The sequence below is a fragment of the Thamnophis elegans genome, chromosome 8 (genome assembly GCF_009769535.1).
Source record: "Thamnophis elegans isolate rThaEle1 chromosome 8, rThaEle1.pri, whole genome shotgun sequence".
NCBI classification, from domain to species: domain Eukaryota; kingdom Metazoa; phylum Chordata; class Lepidosauria; order Squamata; family Colubridae; genus Thamnophis; species Thamnophis elegans.
In genome coordinates, this window is record NC_045548.1 from 19,705,059 (window position 1) to 19,732,466 (window position 27,408).

Genomic DNA, 27,408 nt, shown 5'->3' on the forward strand with positions numbered 1-27,408 from the left:
TTCCACCATCTATCGGAGGCAGAGGAGGGACCTAGGCAATCTTTGACATTTCATTAAAATATCCACCAAAGATTTTTGTGAATTTTTTTTATTTACACACTGTATCTAGAAGCAGATACATAAATTCTTATACAATTCTTTTCAAAAAATGTGCAAGAAATTATTATAATCTTTTTAACAAACCAAAACACATTTAAAATCAATGGACTTTGGATAATTCATTCTGTTGTGTGCTTAATACAAATAGTGCACACATTATTGAAACAAACAGAAAAGTGTAAACTACAGCAATCTGGATTTTAAGTATTATTTTCATGGCACTCCACCACCACTATAAAAATCCCCCCCCCCAATACACGGTAATACAAAATGTGATAAGAATTTCCCCTCCCACCCTATTATTGGCATAAAGAGTTTGGATCATTTTCCAAATACTTCAAACTTTACAGTATTTTTTTAGGAACTATCCCAACTTTTGTCAACAAATGTTTAATTCACATTTTATAACATTTTACAATACTAGTGATTGCTGATGTAATAATCTTTTTAGCTTATTAAAAATTTCAGTTATGTGGCTGAAGACCATTCCTTACTGGAATTCACAGTCAGTATATTGCTGGTATTTTGGTTTTATTTAACAATTCCAATATTTACATATTAAGAAATGCATTTCTCTGAAAAACAGCATGTTTTGTAAAATTCACCAATTAGGCTTCATAAGGAGATAAGCACTTGATAAACAATAAAGATACCTGTGGCTTTTTTTATCCCATTCTTGGATTTACAATATTTTATCTCCAGAACTAAACATTGACCACAGGACGGAAATAAGTAAAGTCCATTTTAATCCCTTTTTCCAGAAGATCACTTGGATAAAATTAGAGTAGATCATTATACAAAGCGTATATGGAAAAATATTTCTAAACATCATCTGAATCTCCAGCTTTATCAAACTTCCTTTCTACTCAATGATCTAAGTAGTAAATTTAGGGAAAGTAGTAAATTATCTGATAATAAATTTACAGATAATAGTAGCTGTAACCTGCATTCCCTTTCTCTTGAGCAATCCAATCTAAAAGAAATTGCTTTGTAAAAGGCAAGTACTATTTTTGCAGTTACAGATGTTATGGAATATATTGAGATCTTCACTACTTTTAATTCAAATTCTACGATATGTAAGATTTTCCATTGGAAAAATGGAAATTTCCCACATCAAAGACCTGGATTTAGGTGAAACATCCTTTGAAGTTTATCATGATACTCTTTACAAGCTGTGTTACAAGATCCTTGAAATAGGAAAACCATTGTTTTGGCTCTATTCAATGAATTCCTGTAAGACATTATGTCCAGTGCTAAGAATCAGAGAAGGCATGAGCTGCATGTAAAAGTCTTATACTAGGTGTTTAAGATTTATGGATTAAGTATGTATCTTTGCCTCATGAATAGACAATAAGAAATATCCCTTTGTGTGGTTTGGGGAAGTACTGAAACAAGTAACATTTGAGACTCTGGTGCTCTATTTATAGAACAAATGTAAAGCATTGGCTAATATAGATATATATGGAAAAAGAGAAACAAAAACTTGCTGCTTGTCCATGAACCAATGTACCAGAATTTCTGCCTCACAGATAAGTATATATAACACACACATTCTTCCTGATAGATAGATAGATCAGTTTTTCATCGCTATTGCCTTGCATGTTATTTCTGAAAAAAAAATAATTTAAAATTATTTTCTAATTTATTAGATAACAGCTAGATAAGACAGACAGATACATGTCAGCAACACTGAAAATATCTGTTGCTTCTAACAATTTAATCTATTAAAAGATTTGGCTAATTTCTAAAGATTCTCTTATTTTTCAAGAATTCAATCTGAATTCTTCTACCTAAGTGTGCATGTTGGTTGACATGGCCATTTACAAAAATTGATCACTGTAGATTTTTACTGCAGCTTTTTTAAAAAACTTTTTTGATCTTTGAACAGAGAAATGCAACCAGAAAAGCAACTTTTGTTATTGCCTTATTTTTGTGATTAACTTTGTAACAGAGTGATTTTTTGTTATTTTTATGTTAAATCTCCTGAAACCTTTTTTAAAAAAATTATATTACTAATATTTTCCAATTGCATTTATTAATTTAAACTATGCTAACATTCAGGTTATAGTAATTTTGTTTTAATTAATCAAATTTTGGTTTATATCAATACTGTCAGATGGGACTTTTTTTATCAACATTTCAATAGCATAAAAACTTTCACATAATCTAAATTTCTCATTGTGTTACAAGAAATGTTAGGCAACCAAGAGTTTCCCGTTTTGAGGATGCCCATTTTCTTTTTCTTAAAATGTACTAAACATAAATATGTAACAGCCTATGTGTTCCCCAACATGAGCTGTGTATTTGCTCAAGTGATGTAATATTTGGGAGAAAAATACCATTTCGTTGCAGCACTTTTTGTAAACAGGTATTTCCATGTTTCAGTTGTTGTTCTGAATTGTCACACTGAATAAGGGAGCACTCACTAACAGAAATGTGCAGAAGAAAAGAAAGCAGCATATAATTATGCATGGCAAAATATGTGCTTTCTACAATGAGTACACAAGCAAGAAATTTTGTGATGAAATTTTCAATCAAGCCATTGCAGAATTTTCCATTCTTTTTTAAATCTAATATGCAACATACCACTTATTGACACACACATGCAGAGAGAGATACAGCTAAGGTCTTAATTGGCATAATGAAGATTAGGTTCAAAACAATTATCAATAGCTATTTGTCTTACTACCTTAAAGAGCTGCCGCCCAGAAGACCTAAGTGGATTATTTCTCAAGTTCTTCCAACCTTCTACCTAACCAGCCGCTGCCATAGCCAACCAAAGCAGAAAACAAAGATAGCATTGCCTTTGCTAGGTTGTCTCTTCATAAGCTAGAACGGAGGTGTCAAACTCAAGGCCCAGGGGCTGGATCCAACCCTTGGGGTGCTTAGATCTTGCCCATGGAATCACCCTAGAAACAGCAAAGGACTGGCCTGCTGCCCACTGCCAGTAAAAAGGAAGATTGGGGGGCAACATCCCCACAAGCTCAGTTTTCACTGGCAGAGGGCAGCAGAAGGCTGTCATGACTGAAAATGGAGCTCGGGGGCCTGTTTTTGTTAGCAGAGCAGTTGGGCCACCACAGACGCCAACATGAGTGACGCCCACCCTGGCCCCGGAGTCAAACACAACCCTGGTGAGTTTGACACCCCTGGCCTAGAAGATCAAAGCAGATTTGCTCCTATTGGTGAACAATTCTTGCTCGGCCAAATGTAGGTGACTCAAGGCTCATTTCTGCTTCTAATTTTATTTGTTATTGTTCAGTGAATGAGGGACTAGTGCATGACATTGGCTGTAGCTATTCTAATCTGGCTCTCTGGAAAATGAAGGGCAGACAGAAAGGTTAAGGAGGGTACTGAAGAAGGACCTTCTCATTCACATGGCCATTTGCTAATGTATGGTGTCTTTCCTAGTTCTATATAATGAGAAAAACTTGTTTGTTCTGTGAGGGATAGGACTAGGCGTGCAATACAAGCATGTATTTTTAATATTAATGAACTGAAGATGTAAAAAGATGGCGACAAATGTAGTAAGCGGGTTCAGAGTCTACCATATAGCTGAAAATAGGATTGGGCTATTAAAAATCTAAATATGGAATTGTAATACCATCATAGTCCCTCAAATCATTCTTTGTTAAACACTGGGACTTTTTGTCATAATATACATTAGTTACTCCAGAGAACTTTCTTCATCTACCACTAATTAAACAGTCCTTATTTGACATTTCTTAGAGGCAAGGATTATACTCTAACATGTACTTTCCTACTGTAGAAAATAATTCCTTTTCTTCATTAGACAAAACATGGTACCGTCATATATCATTGTGCCTTTTATATATAAAATTTGTAATCTTGCTTGGGAGTAAAAATTAAGAAACAAAAATGAAGATTTTGCATAAATATCAGAATGGCAAAGCTAAGATATACACACATATATAGAAAAATTTTGCGCAGGAATTTAAGAACATCTCTCTTTATATAATTTAGTTTTCAAAATCTATTATTCTGTAATTTGGTAAGAGAGCTGTTTCCCCCTCTATATCCCAGAACAAAAGACATACTTTGTCTCTGATACTCTTAAACATTATGATCTAAAAATATGTTTTTTAAAAATAGAAATTTAGCATATTGACTCACACAACCCAAGATGTCAGGCCACTGCAGCACCTCCATAATATTAATTATATAAATTCATTCAGAAAAATCACAAAACAGGTAGAAGAAGCAAGAGTGAAGTATCCCAAAATAAAGATTTCTCAAATTTTCATCACCCTTTAAATGTTTTAATAATCAGTAAAATATTCAGTATTCAAATTAGAAAAATGCAAACAAAAACAAATGAGACACATTGCAGTGGCACAAACTAATTTCTGTAACTTTAAAACCACTCTCTCAAATTGCATGATTTTATTCAGAAATTTCAGAATACAGTTTCCTACTTGTTAAGATTTTGGTTCACAGAAACTCTTAATAAACATAAAAATACTTTGCTTCCATAGTATAATGTTCATCATGGAACAAATTGCAGAAAATGTCTTTTGACCACAAATATTTTTAAACAGTTAGGCTCTAATTTCTTTATAAACCTATTGGCATTTTTTTTCTACAAAAACATACACAAAACAACACCATCAGACTTAAAGCCTATTGAAGGCAATGGAGCCAATTAACATCAACTTTTTCCAATTTTTCATCAAAAGAGGTGAAGGTGTTCTTCAAAATTGGGTTTAGGCTATAGGGCTTTGAAGTCATTGGAAATTTCTCCTATGCAAACCTCACTAAAGTGAGAAAAAACAATATACTAAGGCTATGGAAATCTTCTTGTTCCTGGCAGATTATCCCATTATAAGTATCCAAAATTGTATAGATTTTCCTTTTTTTTTTTTTCCAAATAAGAATTTATTTGAATGAAAGTGGCAATGCACTTGAATATTTCCTATGGCGACTATTTTGCTATTTAATGTCACAGTCTTCAATTTTAAAACACGAATTTTTATTTCAAGAATAATATTTGGGGTTAATTTTGGTTCTCTTTATTTGCCAATTAAACTAAATGATAATGATGATAAATTAATGCTGAACAATAAAAGGAAAGGACATTTAAAACTAAGGCCAAAATTAAGTACTTCTTAATCTTTTTATTTTCCATGGGAAAAGATTATACATGTGGTTACCTCATCCAAGGAAATTAATGGAATTTAAATCCCTATTATTTAAGGTCCAATTGTTGTATTAATTACAGGATACAGGTAGTGCTCAACTTACGACCACAACTAGAATCAGAATTTCTGTTACTAATCCGTCCAACGTCATTATTTTTTTTGCAATGGTTATTAAGAGAATCACTGTAGTTAAGTGTGTGGTCATTAACTGAATCTGGTCCATGACTTTGCTTGTCAAAAGCTAGCTGGGTGGATCACATGACCCCAGGATGCCCCAACTGTCGGGAATACATACCAAGCAACTGAATTTTGATCATGTGACCATGGGGATGCTATGGTGGTCCTAACTTCAAGGACTAACTAGTCAGGATTTTCAGGGTCATAACTTCAAACAGATGCTTGACAAATGGTTATGTTGAGGACTACCTGTATTTTTAAATTCAATGCTACATCATTTTTTAAAAAATTCTGTTGAGACAAATCTCAGAGTTCTGAAATTACCTGAATAGTTTTATTTAAATCCAATTTCTATAACCCCTTCAAAACATTTTCAATGTTTTAAGTATATTTAGCTTTTTGTTTGAATATTATTAATGACTTCCAGTATTCATTTTCAAAGGCTATTTTCAAATTTAAAAATGCTTAAGAATGAACAAAAGAAACAAAGCAACATCTGCAATTATGGAACTGCTTAGGAGATAGGAAGCTTTCAAAATGTATGATGCATAACTGTATTGGATCACATATTCCCTCCAACCCACAGTTATATGTTTTTAATTAGATATTAGGGGATCATTTTAAGCATGTATCCAAATTTGGTACACCGGTATTATTTTACCCCAAACCTTTTTTAAAATTAAGAAAAAAACAAAAAAAACCCCAGACTATTTGAAAATGACAAAATATATCCCATCAAGTTTCAATTTTTTACGTATGGTTGAAAACACATGAAATGTGCTTCAAATGCATAAAAATCACAGTGGATTAGCAGCAAAGGAAATGGGGAGTTTAAGGACAATATTTATCATTCACATTGTGATTATTTTGCACACTGAATGAAATATAGTTATTTTACTCTTCTAAAAAATGCTTTGAGATCGTTTAAAAAAAAAGAAAACCCCCAAATATCCATTAAACTCAAAATGCATTTTTTTCTTTATGCACAAAAATGAAATTATGGCAGCAAAAAAATCCCAGGTAATAATTAAGTTTGTAAACTGTGTATCAACCACTCTTTTATTTGTTGTTGTTGTTATTCCCAAAGTGCAAGCTGCAAGTTTCCCATAAGCTTCAGTAGTGCTTTTCTTGTAAATAATCCTTCATTTTGTTTGGCAAAGGCAGTTTCTGAATCAGATCTATTCTGGTATACTGACGTATAACAAAGCGACAGAGATACTGCAAGGAACGCACTTGCATGAAACGAGATACTGGATTAGTTAGTCTGACTGGGTAAGTTGTAGATCCAGGTAATCGAGATCTCGAATAGCAAAATGCACCATTTTCAGAGTCCCTAATCGAGTGTTCAATTAGATCAACTATAGAAGTATGTCCTTCCACATCGGGCTGTTCATAAAAGCTAAACCTACCATTTGAATGCTCAATTCTAGTATGAAGTGTTTTACCATGAGAACGGAAACTCAGACTTAAAAGGTAGCGGTCATCAGAGCTGTCTCGTACAAGAAATGAACCGTCGGGAACATTCGCTAATTTCCCCTCTGCTTCCCATCGTGTGATCGGACCCCAGTACCATCCTTGTTTCGCCAGTTTTTTAAGTTCCTCTGTGAGACTTGTTACAACCATCGGACCACTATTTTGTACAGAATCATAGACTCTTGCAACTCCTGGTGCAGAGTTAGGATCAAAATTCAAATGGCAGCGCATACTTTCAGCCACATGGACATCTGTGCCATTCAGGCTGCTAAAGTTCCTTTGGATTTGATTATTCTGTATTGGAGGTAGCAATGGCGAGAGTGGGGGAACTTCATTAACTCTTGGACTTTGCAACATGATTCCTGTTGTACCAATCAATAAACCGTTTACTGCTTGGTCCACAAAGATATCTGGAGCAACTACTACGTCTTGATTCACTGAAACCTCTTCTTCATGAAACGTACTACTACCCATTTGAGAAGAAACCGTCGAAACCTCCATGGGTGAGGAACTATCCAGACAGTAACTACGTGATCCTTCCAAAGGATACATTCCCTCATCTAAAGGCACAGTGTACTGAATGTAGTCCTGAGGCATAAGTCCAATAACTACAGGCACGTGTTCATCAATATGAAGATGCAAATCTCCATTCTGAGATTCTGTACTTTTGAATGCACTGTTTTGTTCATGGAACCTGCTGTCTGGCTGCAAGTCATGGAAATCTTTGCGTACACCATTCAGTGCAGGGCTTGGGTTTGTCGAGTGGACCAAGGCCTTTACTTTCACTTCCATTTTTATACATGTTTCTTCTGAGTTTGTTGGACGAAGAGGCCATGGTGTTGGACTATAGTGGTGGTTTCGGAGGGATGTGGACCGAAGAGGTCTTTGAGCTCTTACCTCTTTGAAAGTTATTGGAGCAGAAGAAGAAGAAAAGGTATCTTCATCAGCAGAGCTCACAGATGGTGTGCTGCCCTTTCCACCTTTTTGTTTCTGTTTTGCTGAAAGTCGTCTTTTTAATGTACCCATTAAGCTTTCGCTCTTTGATCTGTTTTTGCCACCTTTCTCATCTTCGCCGTTCATGTCACAGGTAGCCAAATCTTTACCATAACAGCCTGCAAACAAGGAGTCATCTTTTCCAAAATCATTTAATGATGGCTGTGCAACCACAACAAAGTCACTGTCATCTTTGCTTTTATTTAAGTTAAAAGATTTACGAATGGTCTTGAGACTAATTTTCTTCATTATGAAATGCAGCAATTCTGGTAGGGATTGTTTATTCTTGAGTGTACCACAGATCTGTCCCTAAAACGTATGAAACCGATGCTTCCACATTGATGCACCTTATCCAGACTCATTAACTTTCAAGACCCATTTCCTGAAAACAAACAAACAAACAATAAATTTCATGCAGGACATGATGTGTAAAGAAAATGAATAACTAAAATGTAAACTAACAAAATCAACATTAATAATAATGTTAATATCAACATTACTACTGATCAATAATAGGCTATTCTGTTTCCCTGAAAATAAGACCTCCCTGGATAATAAGCCCAATTGGGCTTTTGAGTGCATGCACTAAAATAAGCTCTCCCCTGAAAATAAGCCCTCCATGAAAATATTGCAACACAGCAACAGCTATGAGGTGACCATGCTCGCTGCCTCCTGCACCTTAAAAACAATAAGACCTCCTCGAAAATAAGGCCAAGTCTTATTTCACTGTCTTATTTTTGGAGAAACACGATAATTTATTGAGCAGAGTTTATTTCATGCATTATGTTAAACTTTGTTCTGTTGTCTTATTTTTGTATAACATATTTTGGGTTAGGATACATAATAGTTCAGACAGTTGCCATCAAACTGTACATTCACATATTTTATAGCTATTCTTTTGCATAATCTTTCTTCTATTTCTATTAATTTTAATACTATTGTGTTAAAATAACTAAAGTGGCAAATCTCAGTTAGTGCATGTCTAATAAAATTGAATTTAAAAATATGCTATTTATTCTTCTTAAAATCTGAAAGAAGATAACCACTTCATTCTGTTTCAACCACTCATTAAACTTGGCAAGCATTTTCTGTAATCATCCCAAACTGAAGAGCCTTATGATTAAAAACGTTAGCCCATAATTTGTTTGTATGCCCAAGCTGATAGGCCTCGCTAAGAAAAAATGAGGCAAAGAATAAAGTCCAATAACAAAAAGGAAATGCAACTTGGTGATTAACAATTTTGCTTCCAATAAGCAAATTACTTTACACAAGCTCTCTTTTTCACGTCCAACAACCATGTTCTCTGGAATAATGTAGAGAAATGCAGTAATAAGAACTGTAGAAAATATATTAAAGGAACACTGTACATTCACACTATAGATCCAAAATTCTAAGACATGCTGTTATTCTGGTTTTAAACCCTTTTTCTATATACAGGTAGTCTTTGATTTACAACAGTTTGTTTAGTAACAACAGCACTGAAAAAAGTGACATGACCATTTTCCACACCTATGACCATCACAGTATCCCCATGGTCATGTGATTTACATTCGAATATTTGCTAATTGTTTCATATTTATGATGGTTCCAGTGTCCCGGGGTCATGGGATCACTTTTTGTGACCTTTTGACAAAGTCAATGGGGGAAGCCAGATTCACTTAACAACTGCTACTAATTTACTGCAGCCATTCACTTAATGGTGATAAGAAAAGTCATAAAATGAGGCAAAACTCACTTAAGAAATTTCTCACTTAGCAACATAAATTTTGGGGTCAACTGTGGTCGTAAATTGAGGACTACCTGTGTTCCCTTGCTAACCTCAGCGTGCCCCTCCAATGTACTCCAAAACAAGGTACTGAGAGGGAATTACATAATTATGAAATGTAAAAAAGTAGCAGTCATGGAGATAAAAGATTTGATTACAGTATGTAGGAAGAAGATTAATACTTTTTCTTTGTGCCAGGCTCCTTTTGAAAACTTCTTTCTCAAAGCTGGTATTGTGTCAGGAAAAAAAATGTAGCTATTGATACAGCTTTCCTCCTGCATAAACAGCTTTAGGGAAAAAGCCTGACAAGTCAAGGCATGGCATGATGTAAAAACTTACTTCCTTTTTTTTATTATTATCGACCACTTTAGAGTTGCAATTTCTTTTTGAAAATACAAGACTCGTGAAACATAAATGAAACATGTCTCATGTGATCCAGTGTAACCCTGAAAAAAATAATAAAGAAGTTTCTGAAAAGGAAGAACATTCCTGAAAAGGAAGAACACTTGAAAAGAAAGAATAGCATATATGCAAGTCTGTAGCTCACATTAACCCTAAAGGAAAAAAAAAAACCTATTCTGAACAATTGAGTAAAATGGAGACTTATTTTAAAAAGCAAAACGAGGTCAGATTGGGTTAGCACTTAAACAAGATACTATCATAAAAATCAGGGTTAAGAAATTACAGAAGGTATAATTGCAGAGATCCGTGTGTTTTCTTCCCCAACTACATGCAAATAGTCTTTGATTTATGGCTTTTCATTTAACAATGAAGTTACAATGGCCGTAGAAAAAGTGACTTATAAGCCATCCTCAAAGTTCCAATAATTGCACTAGCCCGACAATCACATGATCATAATTCAGGCACTTGGCAACTAGCTCATATTTACAACAGTTGTCCCTAAGGTGCTTTTTCAGGAGGCACCTGGGCAACTGGAGAAAGTCCAGTTGCCTCCTGAAAAAGCACCTTCGGGACAACCATGACCTGGATGACTAAGAATCTCTGCAGACATTTACAATAGTTGCAGCATTTTATGATTGAGGGATTGTGGTTTGCAACCTTCCCAACCAGCTTCCGATAAGCAAAGTCAATTAAAGAAATGAGTTTCACTTAATGACATGATTTATTAACAACTATTGTAATCCACTTAATGGCCATGGTAAAAATGGTTAAATGATGAGTTGCTTAACGACTGTTATTGCTTAGGGATCGAAATTCCAATTCCAATTATGGTTATAAGTTGAGAACTACCTATACCCATTAAATGGAAACTGACTGCTTGAGAATAGAAGTAGGTCAGTTGTGTCCTTGTTACTGTTAATAAAATAATGTTAGTAATGAAAACATATTTTAAGGCCCCCAAATGACTCAGTGTATTGAAGACTTGAGGTTACTTGCAGCTTATGAACAAGTTGCTTGTAGGCATAGATTTAGTGTGGGAAGTTATAATGAAGTGTGTGTGTGTGTGTGAGACAGAGAGAGGGGAGTGTGTGGAGGGGAAGAAATGGAAAAAGAAATGTTCAGAGGTAAGACCATAGTCACCAGTGAAGCTCAACCTGAAGGCTTTTCGAATTTTGTAAATATAGCAGTAAAGAGGCAAACTATAATTAGAGTTAGTAAATTCTGATTACAACTCATTTAACATTTCTGTCAACTATACTATTGCTATACTTGAATTAACAGACCAAGCAGGGATATTTGACATGGCATTCCATTAATCCATTAAATCATGGATATGTGAGCCATATTAAACCATGTTAATGCTAAGTCAAAGTATCTTTTTGGGGATATTAGTTTTACTGCAATTGTACCAATTTATTTAAGGAATGTAGAAAATACCAAACTGATTTCTAATTCAATTCACAGTGTGAATCACAATATGAAACACATACACTTATCTTATTTTTTAATGGCTCTAAAGTGACCCAAGAGCAAGTATTCACTATATCATTATCTGCAGAGCAACCTCGTATATGCCATGAAGTTTGGATTATCTCTGAGAAACAATGTAAGTAATTTCAGCCCTAATCCAAAAACCACTGATAGATACCACTGAAAAACAAACAAATAAACAAACCTATAGTAATTGGATTTGGCTTTCTCTTTGCAAGTATCAGTTTACACATTTAGTAATAACATGACTTTGTAAATAACATTAAGAGCCCAATGATTTTCCAAATATGCCGAAATGAAAACTTTATGTTTGTATGAAAACAGCTAGTTACACTGCAAAAAAATAATCAATACTTTCCTATTTAAAGTCAATGCAATGATGGTGAAAAATATCACACACAAAACTTCAGAAAAGTTTCAGGAGAATTTTAATGGGTTAGGAAAAATTCTTCACTTTCACATAATCACTAATAGATTACAAATCTGGGCTGCCCATCATACTAAACTGTGGTTTAGGGAAGGGGTCAGTAAACATTTGGAACCCTCTGGCTACCTTTAGTCATTCCCATATTAAGTCCTAGATTATATACAGCAGGACTGTCCAACCTTGACAATTTTATGACCAGTGGACTTCAACTCCCAAAATTCCACAACTAGCCGTGAGGGACATCCATGATATAGAGCAGTGTTTTTCAACCACTGTGCCGCGGCACACTAGTGTGCCGTGACATAGTGTAAGGTGTGCCGTGGGAAAATTACTTTATATATAGTCAATATAGGCACAGAGTTAAAAAATTTTAACATTTTCTAATGGTGGTGTGCCTCGTGATTTTTTTCATGAAAAAAGTGTGCCTTTGCACAAAAAAGGTTGAAAAACACTGATATAGAGTACATTAACTTTAGAAGCTCTCTAGCAGGGGTGGGTTGCTTCCAGCATTACTGCCGGTTCGGTGCACGCAAAAATTTTAAGATTTTTAAAACAATTGCTCAAAAATGCAAGAATATTCAAAATTCTGAATTTATGCAAGCCTGCAGAAAATATATGGAATGCTAGAGTGGTCATGCAATAGATTGTGGTTCACATAAGAGTTTAGCCACATTTAAATTTTCAGTTTTTAAAAATATTTAAGCAACATCCATCCAATCCAGTGTGCTAGTCTCATTTGCCAGAAAAGAAAATCCTAGAAGTAAGAGAACAAATTAAAGTCACACTGTTGACTAAACAAATAGCTATTTCAATATAGTTCCCAAGACTGAACAGGTAGTCCTTGACTTATGACAGTTCAATTAACTATGGTTCAAAGTTACAAACTCCTTGGAAAAATAAATGACTTATGACATCTATTTGCACGTATGATCATCACACCAACCCCACAGTCACATGACTGCAATTTGGGCACTTGGCAACTAGCTCACTATTTGCTGTATTTGCTGTAGTCATGTGATTACAACGTATGGCAAAAATACCCATTAGTGAAGCTAGATTCATTTAACAACAATACTTAATCCCGTGCTGAATTGTCTTTACTTAGCAATCACCATGAAGTTGTTGTAAAATTTGGTCCAATTCATCTTATGACCACAACATAAGTGGTGGAACTTCAAGTCTAATTGTGGTTGTAAGCTGACGATAAGCCATAGCTTGACGTACCGCATTGTGATAGCACACAACAGAATAAGACTAGTTTACTATTTGGGTTGAAGGCTACCAGGAAATCACAAAATTATAGCCCAGACCAGAAGGTTAAAAACAATCCTGAAGAAAATTCCATATTTTTGCCAGGATAAATAAGTGGAGGTGTAATTTACTGATTGAATTGCATGCTGCCTTCATTACCACATTAACTCTAGGCAGGAAGCATGCATTTATTTTATTTATCTGTCAAATTTATATAGCTGTCCATCTCACAAACAACTTGTTTCTGACACTTTTGGTATCAAAATTAGGCTTGAACTTGGAAGTTGAAAACTTGAAGGCTGTATTCCAGAAAGAAGATAATAATAAATAAAAATAAAGTAGAAATCTAAATTTAATCTGAAATGAATTAAAAGTAAATTCATACAGTTAAAATGATTGCTCTTATTGTATTTAAAAAATATCCCCATATCTGGGGCGTGTATTCAAGACTCTGTGGGTCCTTTGATTGTGTCTCTTTGTTCTATCCGTCTTTATCTGTTTTGAATACTGAATATGCAACTTAAAATATTCATCTTTAAAATATTGTCAATTAACAGATATTGTTACATATTCCATGAAAGCACAATGCTTGAAAAATTGTCTTGCTGTTCATTTGTCATCTATTTGACTGGTGACAGTTAAATGACTTTTATAAATGTCCGGAGTACGCTTTGTTTTATCATAAAATACCAATGCAATTATAACTTGTTTTTTTTTTTTTAAAAAAAAAAGGTCAACTAATTAAAAAGGAAGAAATTTAATGAGCCATTTGGATATTTCCATGTGGTTCTATATAAGAACCATCAGCAAATATAAGTGGACATTGTTCACAAACAGCATTATCAGCATATTTCACTGCATAATTTAGAAACAACCCAGTTGGGATAATTGTCACCCACAGTTCGGGAAAGCTGGTTCAAAAACAGGAATAAATAATAGGGTAAAATGCTTCTTCCCTCTTATCCTTCCATTATGACTTGTATCTGACTAAGATTGCCAATTACATCAAACAGGAGAACTCCGAATTGGATAAATGACTGTCTTTTTCCACAATGGGAGATGGCAAAGAAAACCATTTATGACACCATGAGGAACATACATTTCTTAAAACTGAAAACCAAAACTTGTGTTTAACGTTGCAGTAGCATTTTTATCAAGATAATTTATGCTCATGTCCTCTTCTCACAACACATACACCCATAACCCACTTTCTCATGGATAGAAGAGGTGTTACAATTTTAATCTGTAAACTATTCCTGGTACAGAAAGACTTGATAGGGATGTGCAATCTACTGCTTTTCAGATGCTGATATGGCCATGCTTGGTGGGCACTTGGAAATATATTTCAACAATTCTGGAGGGCCATGTTTTTATGCTTCACCAGCCTTCCTCTAATCAAGCTTGTAAATCTTACAGGAGTAAAAAAATAGAAAGACATTCAGAATGCAATTTGGTTAGCTATAGTATATACAATAATGCTGGATTAAATGTACAGTAAAACTAATCACCACTAAGGTCATTCCTGAATAGTGGAAGGCTAAACAATTGACATAAGGGTCACAAGCGCCAAGGAAAGGAGGAAGCTAGAATTTGGCGTTCAAAGGCCTATCACGTGCTCGCAGCTGCCCCCCCTGCCTCCACCCCGTGGGCTGGCCTGGCAGGGCAAGGCTTCTGGGGTCGAAAGGAACAGGGTCCTGGCCTTTGGGAACACGTGGCACCCAATGCACCACCTGGGGAAGATGGCCAAGGCGCTGGGGGCACCCGGGGGTCCGAGAGGGAGCCCATGCTGTCTTCCTTTGGGTCCAAGTGGGAAGAAATTCCATAGCAAACCTCAACTGGCCCGTTACTTGGGTAACTCCATGGATCTGAGCACATTCAACTTCTGAACAGGGAAGATGCTAATGAGCAAGGTGAACAAAAACCAGCAAAGGATGCACTATGACTGTTCAAGCCAAGGGCCATTTTAAGCAACTTTTTGAAACTCTTGAAAAAAGAGAGGTCCTTGGTTTTGTTCTAATGTTCCGTATTAAATCTATACCTTTTCAGAAAGCCAAAGAGGATAACCAGATATTAGAAATTGAGCCCTATGAAGAGAGTCTTAAAGAGCTGATATATTTAACATTGCAAAAAGAGAACAGAGGAATTGGCTAGCACGGTTCAAATATCTAAACAGGTGTCACCTCAAAAAGGCCAGGACCTATTCTTTATCATGGAATAATATATTTAAATTGTAGAAAATGAATTCAAATAGAATGCTAGAGGGGAATCCTCTCAAGAGTAAATACATTTCAACAGGGGAATTACACAGACTCCTTAATCAGCGTCTCTTTACTACATGCATTCAAGGAGAGATTTGATAACCATCTCTTGGAACTTTGATATCTAGATTGATTCTTGCCACCAACAGATAATTACATTTTAGCTTAAATGGCTATTTCTTTTTAAGGATTCTACTTCACCTTTTATAGAAAAATAATAATTGAAAGTACCATTAACAGAAATTCATTCTCTGACACTTGACTTGAAAGCTATTAATATGGATGCTTTCCCAAGCCAGAGGAGCTATCCTTCCCATACCCAATTCTCTTTACTCCTGCTGCAAATAAAGCAAATATGAGAGAGTAAATAAGACTCAGAAGGCTGATAACTCTTTTTTCTCTCTCTTTTTGTGTGGCACTTTTTAAAAGAGCCACACAAAATAGTTTTTAGCTTGCTATTACATAATACATCATAATTTCATAAGAATAAAAACTGTGAGTTGGGCAGCCATATATATTTAATAGACAAACAAATAAAATTATTGGATTATCTGATCCTATATGTGCCTACCCTCCTGGATTATCCAAATAATATATAATAATAACTCTTGAATTGTCTGCAGTGATCCTTAAAAAAAACCCAGTACTTTGGTACTTAAAGGAGCAATTCAGAGGAGTGTTTCACAAAGCATCCTTCCAAATGATTCACATAGCCCTAATATTTAAATTGAGATTCTGGCAAAACTCAACCAACTCAAACTCAAAAATAATGATTATCAAACAACACAGAAATCTATTGTTAGGTGCATACAGAAGTAACTGAAAAGTTAAAGTAAAAACCTCTGGCTTAAGCTCGAATCTGGTGAAATTCAGAGCAGCCCTGATTAACAACTATTATTAAACTGATGAAAAGCATACAAATACATTCGTTTCCTTAATTTATCTGAATGAAAACAAATACTTCCATGGATTGTCCTAAAGAAACTTCTAACAAAAATATTTCCAATCTTATCTTTCATTTTTTTTTCCTTCCTAAATGACCTTGTGTCACAGCAGATGGATGATCTTGAAAAAGCGATGTGACATTTGACGTTATCCATGGCTTTGTATCCAAGTTAAAATAGACACTTGGCTAAAGTGTTTGATTCTGATGAAATCCCAACTCAGTTGCAAAGCTCGATGGTGTGACCTTAAATAAACTCTATTTTGTACACCTTTGCTCCACTACTTTACTGTAACAATATATTAGGGCACTGGCATAGAAATGGACATTTATGTTTCTTTATATATGGTAAAAAAAAGAAAGGAAATAAAAAGGAATGGTAATAGTATATGGCAAGAACTTGAGAGACAGGGCAAAGAGATGCTGCCTAGGAAATGGTCAAATAAAGAAACAACATAGCCCACAGATAGTAAGTGGGTAGGGCAAGAGACTCAGAAGGGACCCTCCCTAGTATCTCAACATGTAAAGGAGGCAGACAGCAAGAAAATAACCCTTCCAGACTTGCATGATTCTGTTAATATAGCTTTATAATAAAATAGGATTAGGTTATCTGGTCATGTTTTCTATTACTGGTTGACAGGAGTAGAAATATTTTTAAGTATTAACAGAGATTTCTAAAGAAACAGCATAGTGTATTCATGTTTTCTGCCTATACAAATTGTACCCAGATTGTAGACAATTTGCACATAACAACAAATACTGACTTATCGTGTTTGAATTAGCAGGCTGAAGCATGCTCACTATTTCTTGTATGTCTTCTACTACCAGCAGGGAATAGTTATAAAAAACAGTGTTTGTTGTGTACTACACATAAGCCAAGATACTAATCTTATTATTCTTAAAAGAAGCCAAGATGAAGCCTGGTTTTAAATTCCAACATGTCAAGAGAGGGGCCTTGATCCTTATGGAAGGCTAAACAAAGTATACTTACAGTATGAATTTCCAATTAGTTGTGCCAAAGAAGGAGTTAAGTGTGGATCAGTATGCTTAACCACAACAAACATATACGACTCATGTAACTATAAATCTTAGTTTCTCCAGAGGTTATCGCCTTAAAGTTCAATAAATTAGGCAACAATGCAGAATCTAAACCAAATTAGATAGCAAAAAAAAAATTTCTGTTTCTGCATGCAAATAATTTTAAAAGGCCCCTATACAAATCAATTTATAGCATACTGCTTCACCTCTTACCCCATCTAAATCAGATACAGCCACTATACTGAATCTGCCTATTGAATGCCTAGATTATTCCATTTCAAATAGCTGTAGGATATTGCAACTGATGCAGTGACTCATCGAGGGAAGACACTATACTCGTAGAGATTTGAATCTATGAAAATTAGTGAGTAATATATGGACAACTCTTTGTTTCCTCTTCCATTCACTTGTTTTTATTCTGGCTAGGAAGGAAAGCTTACCCATCTTTAGCTTTACAGACTAAGAGCTTAGTGTTCCCTATGGAAATGCAAGCAAGCTACTATCTTTTAAAAATTATTTACAAGCCGTCTTAATTTCTAAGAACATCATCTTAAACACACTACTCAGTGAAGAGATAAACAATCTGGTTCCTTTAGAAGTGTAAGAACTCTCAGAATTCCTAACTGCTAATGCTGCTGTGTTATGATTCAAAACCAGGATACTTAGACTGCACTAGAGTTAACTGAACAAAAAAAATATATTTTTAAATACTGTGCAGCACATTTGCATAAATTATTGCTATTATTTAAAAATAATTATAACTTATGTTTGTAAAGCCATCAGACTTTAGTCATTTGTTAATCAAATTTATATAGCCTCCTATCTCATAAGAAGTGACTCCGGGCAGTATACAATCATGATAAAAATAATATTGTACGTATATAAAAAGCCATTTAAGAATAGAAAAATCAGCATTAAAATGAAAATGATTAAAACATTACACCCACACACACACACCATTTGTCTGAAGAGGTGTAGGGTTTCCTGCCTAGGCATGGGGATTGGACTAGAAGACCTCCAAGATCCCTTCCAACTCTGTTATTCTATTCCATTTCATTCCATTCTAAACAAATCCCTGACTCCTTGGGAACATGAGGCCTGATAGCATAATCAGGTCTTGAGGGATTTCTGCAACAATAAAAGGGTGGAACTACCCAATGTCCGGGGGGAAATGCTCCAAATGGTGAGAGTCACAGCAGAGAAAGCATGCCACCTGGGACTCACAAAATATAGGTACCTAGTAACATACCCTCTCTGCCAGATCTAATGGGCCAGCCTGATATAACTGGAAGGAGGCGATCCCTCAGATAATCCAGTCCTATGTCACAAAGGACTTTATGGATTAAAACCCTTGAAGTGCCTGGAATTGGATCTGGAAGCAAACTGGCAACCAAAGTCGCTCACAGAGATGGAACAAACGTGTAACATGAGCTGTCCAAGGAGCACATATAACTGCCCATTTCATTGCATCATGCACATTCCAAATGCTCTTCAACGGCAGCCCCACAACAGTCCAATCTGGAGTTGACTAGGGCATGGGTGACTGTGACCGGAGCCCCTACTGCACAATTCCAAGCTGTGCAAGGGTCCTCCTAGGCACTACTGCCACTTGCTACTCAAGCAGAAATTGTTTTAGGAAAATTTAGACTGCACACTGGGTCTGTCCAGGACAGTGTGACCCTCATCCAGCACAAAAGATGACATAGTCCTAAAACCTAGTAGATCCTGAAACATGGAACTACTCAGTCTTGCCAGGGTTCAGCTGAAGCCTGTTGTTCCCCAACCAGATCCACATAGCCTCAAGACACCAGGTTAAAACATTCTCAGCATCGCTTATCCAAGGGCTGAGCTATGTAGTTGGATATCATCAACATACTGATAACACCTCACCCCATAGTAGTAGATGAGTTCACCCAGTAGCCTCATGTAAATTTTAAGATATGTGCAAAGAGGCTTCATCACTATAATTCTTTTCCGATTTTTTATTTTTATTTTTTGCGAAGGAATGCATGGATAACTTTGAGGAAAGGGAAGTGGTGCTATTGCCTAGGAACCATCATACAAGAGAGCAAAGCCCATAATAGTTTAACCATCAAAAGAAAAAGAAAAAAAAACTTAAGGAGGACCTGCCCTAATGGATCTAGCAGTTAAAAGTGGCAGGCGGGAAGTTGGCAATTTCAGATTTGCGATTCTGTTAATGTAGTCTTACAATAAATGTAGGTCATCCAGTCATGCTTACTATCCAATTTACATGGGAAAGTTTCAAATGAACTGAGAATTAATGACATAACAGAAAGCAATAGAGAAATATAAATTGGGTGTACAGGTCTATGAGCAGTTATTTAACGACGATTCAAGTTATGATGGCCTTGGAAAGGATGTCTCCTGGACTGTAAAGCACTTTTGACCATAGTTAAAAGTTCCTGATAGCTTGCTCCCCCATCACACAACCATTTCAAACACTTGGAAACCTGCTTGAACTTATGAACTTCAAGAGCACTGAAGTCATGTGCTCACCATTTGCAATCTTCTTTGCTGGCTTACCCAGGAAGCCATTGGGGAAGTTGGCAGGGAAGGTTACATGCGGCTAATCCAAGGATACTTCCAACTCTGTTATTTTGTTATCTGCCAAGAGGACACCGTCTCATCTCTAGGGGCTGGCTGAAAGAGCTGCCTACCAAGTCGAGCTCAGCCCTTCCACCAGGCTGCAGAAAGGAGCTGGGATCCCAAAGAAGGCTAAGCAATCACCATAGTTCTTGTGATAGTTTGATAGGTCCTTTCTCTAAATTGCCTTATGACCTTTCCAATGATTGCAAGAACCTGCCTGGAGCACACTACAAGGAGGCCTCACTAGCAAGGCCATCTTCACATTGACTGGACACGCCTACAGCTGCAAAGGTGAGTGGATCTGGTTATTGTGGGGCGGGGAGAGAGCTCAGGTTTTGCAGCATGGTGAAGCATGGAGAGGGCTTAAACATCACTTTGCTCATGGAGAATTTGGTTACAGTTGTGATTGTAACTTGAGCACCATCTGTATATTCTAGATGGAGAACCTATGGCACGCAGAACCATTTGTTAGGGCATGTGAGGAGTTGCCCTGTCAGCTCCAGTGCACATGTGCGTGCTGGCCAGCTGACTTCACCCTTACAGAAAAACCGGAAATTTGTTCCTGAACTTCTGGTTTATCCCGCAGGACCAGGTTTTTTGCCTTCTGGAGCTTCAGGGAGGCTCCTGAAGCCTCCGGAAAGCCTACGGGGGGGGGAGTCTGTTTTCGCCCTCCCCAGGCTCCTAGAAAGGCTCTGGAGCCTGGGAAGGATGAAAAAAGCGCACAAAAAGCAGGGGAGGGGAAGTTCTGGTTGTGCACGCATGCGCGTGGGGGGCAGTCACGTGTATGTGCGCAGGGACGCACATAGCATTATGGGTGTGGACATGCCCACGCATGACCCCCCCCCCCCGCGCTCTTTCCACTTTTGGCACACAATCCAAAAAAGGTTAGCCATCACTATTCTACGACATGCAATCAGTTGTATTTTTATCATTCCAGATGTCCAGATTTAGTTAAAATACATTATCCTGCAATCTAGTAACTAATGTTTGTAGAGTTGCAAATAAAATTATAGATGAAAGTAAGCATCTAGAAAATTTGTATTGCACAGTAAGTATCTTATAAATAATTATATAAAAAAGGAAGAACGTTTCTTGGCAAATGGAGTTTATGATCTTGTAATATGCTTAACTTCATGGTACCTTTGAACAACTTTCTATATTTCACTGAACTAGTTTACAATATTTCTTACCATTAATAATGGCAATCTGTTCTAAACACTGGAAACATCCATTTTTTTTATTTTACACACACAGCATAACTATCAATTATGGTTTATAAAGATTTTTTTGAAAAACAATTCAAGCATCTAAAGCAATACCACCACATACACAGACACAGACAGAGAGTACACATTATTTTAGTGTTCAATTTCTCCATTGCTTTCCCCACCTATTATTAATTCCATAATTGTCACATGCAGAATCAAAACAATTGTAATGATTACCGTATATACGGTAGCTTTCTATTCCAAAAGTTGAGGCACAAGGATAACTTTTAACCTGCAGTTCAGCATTTTGTAAGTGAAATACTTTGGTGTTTAATGAATGATCACAGATCAAGGACCACACCTAGAAATTTCTATTAGTTCACATACAATTGGTTTTTCTACATTAAGCTGAATGTTCAAGTAGTTAAGTAAACAAACAATATTCATGCAGTATTCTTTTAATTGTTTATGAATCCATTTTCCCCAAAGAAGAAAAAGATATTATTTAACGCATGCGTCCTCGCCAGAACATTTTAGCACGCTCTATAATACACAGGAACAGGGTGTTTAAATTAAAGGTAATTTTAATGTTTTATCAAATCCTTTGGATGGTCACAAGACAAAAAAAAGTCACGCAACTGTGTTCTTGCATCATTTATTATGTAGAAATGTATCAATAGGAGTGTATAATATTGCTAGACTGGTCTTCCTGTAGTTATTTGACTCAAATTTATGCCTCCCACCGAATTAAGTTACTTATAGCAACTTCATAGTATAAAACTATCACCCTCCGACTTTTTAGTTTGAAATGTTTTCACAGAAACAATTTTTATTATTTGAATAAAGTATCAAAGTATTTGCCTGCCAGAAGTTCAAAGGGATGCATTTTAAAAATAACACAATTGCCTTAGTTCAACATAACAAATGATTATTTCTTTTAAGTAGCTCAACCTAAGTATACTATGTTAAAGGTCATGCAGTTGTCACCAGTTAGCATTTACATGATGCTAGGTGCCTTTCCCTTTAAGGTAATTTTATTGTTTGATGTTACTATGGATATAAACATTACATACATCAACAGATAATGGCTGACCTTTAAAAAGATAAAAAGTCTTGAACTTGATTAGTTCTTGGATTGAAAATCACAAAGAAATCCTGGACACTAGAATATAGTAGGCCAGATGGTTAAACAGATCAATAGCAAATCATTATCTTATTGTTGCCAGGAAAGCAACATAGATCTGTCCACGCAGTCACCATGGATTGAGCCTGACTCCAGGAACCTTAACTTACTTCAACTAAAATGATGGTTGAATAATTAACCAATAAGTTGTTTTATAACATATCAACTTATGTATTTTCCAGATGAATCATTCCCTTGAAGTGCTATTTCAATAAGGTTTGATAAAATTATATTGATTCTACATCCACATCAAGAATAAGATCTACATCTCATTCTTTCATGATATCAATAAATGAGAAATATTAAACACATTTGAGTACTTAAGTCTATTTCTAAAGCAATTCTACCTATGCCCAATAAAATCTTCTCTAAAGAAGGTGCATGTAGAACAGTACAATTAGAAAAAAGGTTGTGCCAACTACGTTCAGGAAGGCTAAAGGCTGCATCTTGAGTTTTCTGCTATTTAAATAAAGGAAGGTAAAAATCAATCCATAATCTTAAATTTACTACATGAACCATTTCTAGTCTTTAATTAGAAACACTTAATATTAAATTTAAATAGCATTCTACTATCAATATTATACTATCAAATAGCATAACGTTTAGCTTCTTCTGAAGGTAAGTATATTTTAGTCGTCTTCTTTTATTTTTACAATTATGCTACGACAGTCAATATTATTTAGTTGCTTTGTATCTTCAAACTAACAATTAAAAGAATTGAAAAAAATATATGTCCAATTAGTAAAATGTAATAAATGACGGGAATTTACATAAAAGTCCTTTGGGATTGTGTAGTATTAAAATATTTAATAAATGATAAATGCATAAATAAACAAATGCAGCCAAAGAAAAAGCAATTCATATATAAATATAAATCATGATAGTGGGAAAGTGATTTATAGAACAGAATACTCATTTTTGCTAAATGCAGGAAGTGTAAGAAAACATGAAAGAAATTAATTCTGAAGGCAGGCAGCATGCAATTGCTATTCAGGAACGAAAGAGTATATATTATGAAAAGAAATCCAAGTGCACTTTTAGCATCTTTTTAAATAACTATTTACCAGATAATAGAGAGACAACTGTTATTCGGTTTTTTGAAGAGAACTGAAACTACAACATTTTGTAATTGGAAAAAATATGTTTCCTCCGTTCATGCTCATATATAGCTTTTGGGTGCGCCACTTGTGCTGACATCACAGGAAATCAGGACTTTTTGCTAACCAAAATTATCCAAAGTTACTTTTAAGTTATTTTAAACTTTACTTTTTAAATGAATCAATGTCCCAACAATAGGAGAGCCTCATTCAGTATGTAAGACTAAAGTAAGGATGAAATTAATCACCACCAAATGAACTTTACTTCTGCATAAACTCATTTCCATTTATTATATCTTCATTTAATGTAGTTTATCTTTAATTGTGGATTTTATTCAGTCTTTCCATCTTTGAACTGTATGATAATAAAAAAGACAACTAGGCTACCCATGATGCAACAAAAGATACCTTACATATGTCATGGAAGCAGAATGGGAAAAATTCTCCACTACAGTTTTCTGTGGCTTGGTGCCTCCATACTTATTAAATTATAATGGCCATACTAACTGGACTAGAATCACTGTTACCTGGGAATTCCCATGCAACTCAACTGGAAGATAGAAAATTCAGACAGGTTATTGTCTCAACACTGATTTCAGCTAACTCTATAATACTGTGGTCCTTTACCAGGTAAATAATTTGACACAATTTTTTTACAGATCCAAAAAACAGTATCATTATATCTGCAAATGATATTTTTAAGTTCAAAATAAGCATTACTGTAGTAAGTTGAGGAAGAAAAAGGTAAGATGAAGAATCTATGTTAAACATTAAAAACCAAACTGATCAATGAAGTTATCTAGAACTGTTTCTTAGAATTGTATGGTCCCGAAATGGATGAATTTGTTGAACATATTGACACAATTTTGTTTTTAAAAATATTTAAACTGATTTAAATATTGAACGGAAGCAAAATATCTATTCCAGTACTAGTTTTGAAAGTTAACTAAAATCCATACTGTATCACTTGTATGCTTACAATAGCAACATGTAACATTATTCTAGAATAATTATTAGAATGTAGAGATGAATCGTGGCAATATATGGTATTCAGACTGCAAACACACCTACCCTAAAATATTTGTATGTTCACATTATTATTAGGTTTAACTGCAAACAATACACATAGAAATGAAGCAAGAAGCTAAACAAGACCTAAGTTATGTTCTATATAGACCATTTTATACATAACTCTCACCATACTATTTTAGTTTCACTAGAAGTCTTCCTCCTGCTAAAATTACATCAGCACATGAACTTTTGATATACCCTGGGGGGAAAAAACTTTGGTAAAAGTGGAAATACAAATTTAGGATCACCTTCCATGTATTTTATGCATGTTTACACAAAGAAAATAATATAGTTTCACTGAATTTTGTACCATTTGGTACACCAGCCTTACAGCCAACTGTCTCAACTAACAAGTTAAATACACTTTTTCAAGATGGAAGTGAGTGACATATAATGTGCTGTTAATGAATGTTTACTTCAGAGAGATCACTGGGCTGGGATTGTAAGAGGCCTACTTTAGAACAAAATTAATTGTCTAGACTTCATTGTTTCTGATGTGTGAAAGAAGAAAGGAGGCTGGCATGGGGTTATGCTTTGGATTCACAGGAGTTCTTCAGATCCTTCCACCATCAATCTCAGTCTTTCCCTGTTCTCCCTGCCTTTTCCCCCTGCAGTTCAAAGGGGGTTCTCCAAACTAATGAAAAAGCTAAAAGCACACCCAAGTTTTTTTCTGTCTCTCTCTTTTCTTTGGCGCCTTATACCAGTGCCTGGAACTTGAGAGGATGGATGGAGGAACATCAGGATTGTGTTGAAAAGACAAAAAAAGTGCTTAAAAGGCAAGGACGAAGTTTATAAACCAGACTTTTCCAGGTGGCCCCGAAGTCCAAAGGGAACCCAATTCCAACCCCACCTCTTGGGGGGGGGGGGTGATTCAACTCCTTATAGCTCTGGCGCAGCCACCCTGATTTTGGCTGGGGACGGGGGTATTAGGAAGGTGGAGGCTGCCACACTGAGCCGGAATAAAACTGCAGGACGGTCCTCCTTTCCTTGGATGACCACGCTGCGCCTCCCCATCCCCTCTCGAGCGCTAGCGGAGCTCCTTTTTCTTCTTCTTCTCTCCAGGCCTCGGCTGTGTAGCTGCAAGCCCCCGACAGAACAAAAGGGGAACGAACGGGGGCTGAGCAGGGATGGGCGAACTGAGGCCGAGTCAGGCCAAGCAGGAAGACTTCCACGCTGGAGGCCGCCGCTTGGCTTCATCGGGGCCTGAATCCCCCCCTCTTCCCCGCCAATCAACCCAGGCCCGGATTCCCTTTCTTGCACCGCACGAGCGCGCGGCTCTCGGACAAGAGGCGTAAGGACGGCGCAGAAGTCGACTCACCGAAGGCAGCCAAATGCTGCTGCTGCTGCTGCTGCCGGTGGCGGCCGTCGTAATGAGCCGAGTGCAGGCCGGCCGGGCTCAAGCGCCGGCTCCGCCTCCGCCAAGCTCCCTTCTCGTCGGTCGCCGCTACTTCCTCCTCCTCCTCCTCCTCCTGCTCCTGGCGTTACAGTTTCCCCCCGCCTCCTCGTCCTCCTTCCTTCTCCTGCGCCCTCCGTCTCCGCAGGGGCGCGAGGGGGGATAGCGAGGGCGCTACCGCCGCCGTCAGTTCACGTACGAGAAAAGCTTCTCCACACGCGCCTGCCGTCGCAGGGCTGAAGCGAGGACAGAGTCCAGGCCGGCCGTCTCCCCTTGGCGTGTTTGTTGTTTTTCCGTCCGTGTGACACCCGGCCGCATTCTTTACGCCCCCGCTCCCTCTGGTGCCCTGCTTGCCCTCAGACGCTCGCCTTTTTCTTTTCGGTCAGTTTTACCCTTTTCGAGCAGCTTCGTTTCATTCCAACGCTGTGCACCTTAACTGGGCAAAACATGCTTGTATACTGTTCGGTTTTCTTTCCTCAGTTAAGAGTTGAGACGCTGTCCGTGAAAGGGTTAGGAAGACGCACAGTACTCCATTCCTGTATATGCGTGTCAATCCCCCCCCGCCCCAACATTTCAGTGGGGTTTGCCCCCTTTGCCAATCTTCGCTGGAAATAATAAAAAGTACGCCTCTCTAGCTGTTTCCTCTGCAAGTCAAGAAACGACCGTTTCAAAGCTGGGCGAATTGACAGGATTGCGAAATGTTTTTGTAAACTATTAGTTTTTTTGATGGGACGCATCATGCATGATTTGAAAGGGGAGGGAATACCAAGAGCTTTTTAACTATTCCTTCCTTGTCCGGGTTGGCTGACCTTCTCTAGATAGACGTAGTGGCTGTATAAGGAATTGCACGATGTTGTTTCCCATTCGCTGCAAGCATGAACTACGCTTTACGGTGGTATCTGTGGCAGCCTTTCTCAGGCTGATGCTCTCCAGTGGATTTTGACTACAATTCCCAGAATTCAACGTAAACATAGCTGTTACTGAAGGTTTAAAATCTTGGTACTTCTAATCAAAGTTAGGAGTCTGCCAGGTTCAAAAAGGCTGTCTATCCTTAATATTTATTAGAACAAAACAAAAACCCTCAAAGCCAGCAGGGCTATCTATTATTAACTGTTCCTTTTGTCACTATGTTGGCTGAGGTAAAGGCAAACCAGAGTTAAAAATTATGGGCTGTATATAAAGTTTGAGATCTGATTCCTGCCATCTTTGTGCCCATCTGTTTCCATAAAAACTTTAAAAGGTTGAAATCTGAAAGTTTTCCTGTAATTTCTACTCCTCTATCAGCTGCAATTTTAACTCAAAAAAGTTTAGTTGTGGAATTAATGTTTTGGTTTGACTCTTAAATCCTTCTGTTCATGTCTTTGCATGAATGTATC

The 27,408-nt window shown here is 36.6% G+C and overlaps 1 protein-coding gene across 1 annotated transcript; it reads right to left on the reverse strand.

Annotated features, from left to right (window-relative positions):
• Positions 1–1,114: 1,114 nt before the first annotated feature.
• On the reverse strand, positions 1,115–26,713 carry SOCS6 (suppressor of cytokine signaling 6). The gene is made up of 2 exons (XM_032222778.1): positions 25,958–26,713; positions 1,115–8,280 (listed from the first exon to the last, which is right to left on the reverse strand). The coding sequence occupies exon 2, from the start codon at positions 8,145–8,147 to the stop codon at positions 6,546–6,548; it is 1,602 nt and encodes a 533-aa protein (XP_032078669.1). The 5' UTR covers positions 8,148–8,280; positions 25,958–26,713; the 3' UTR covers positions 1,115–6,545.
• Positions 26,714–27,408: the final 695 nt, after the last annotated feature.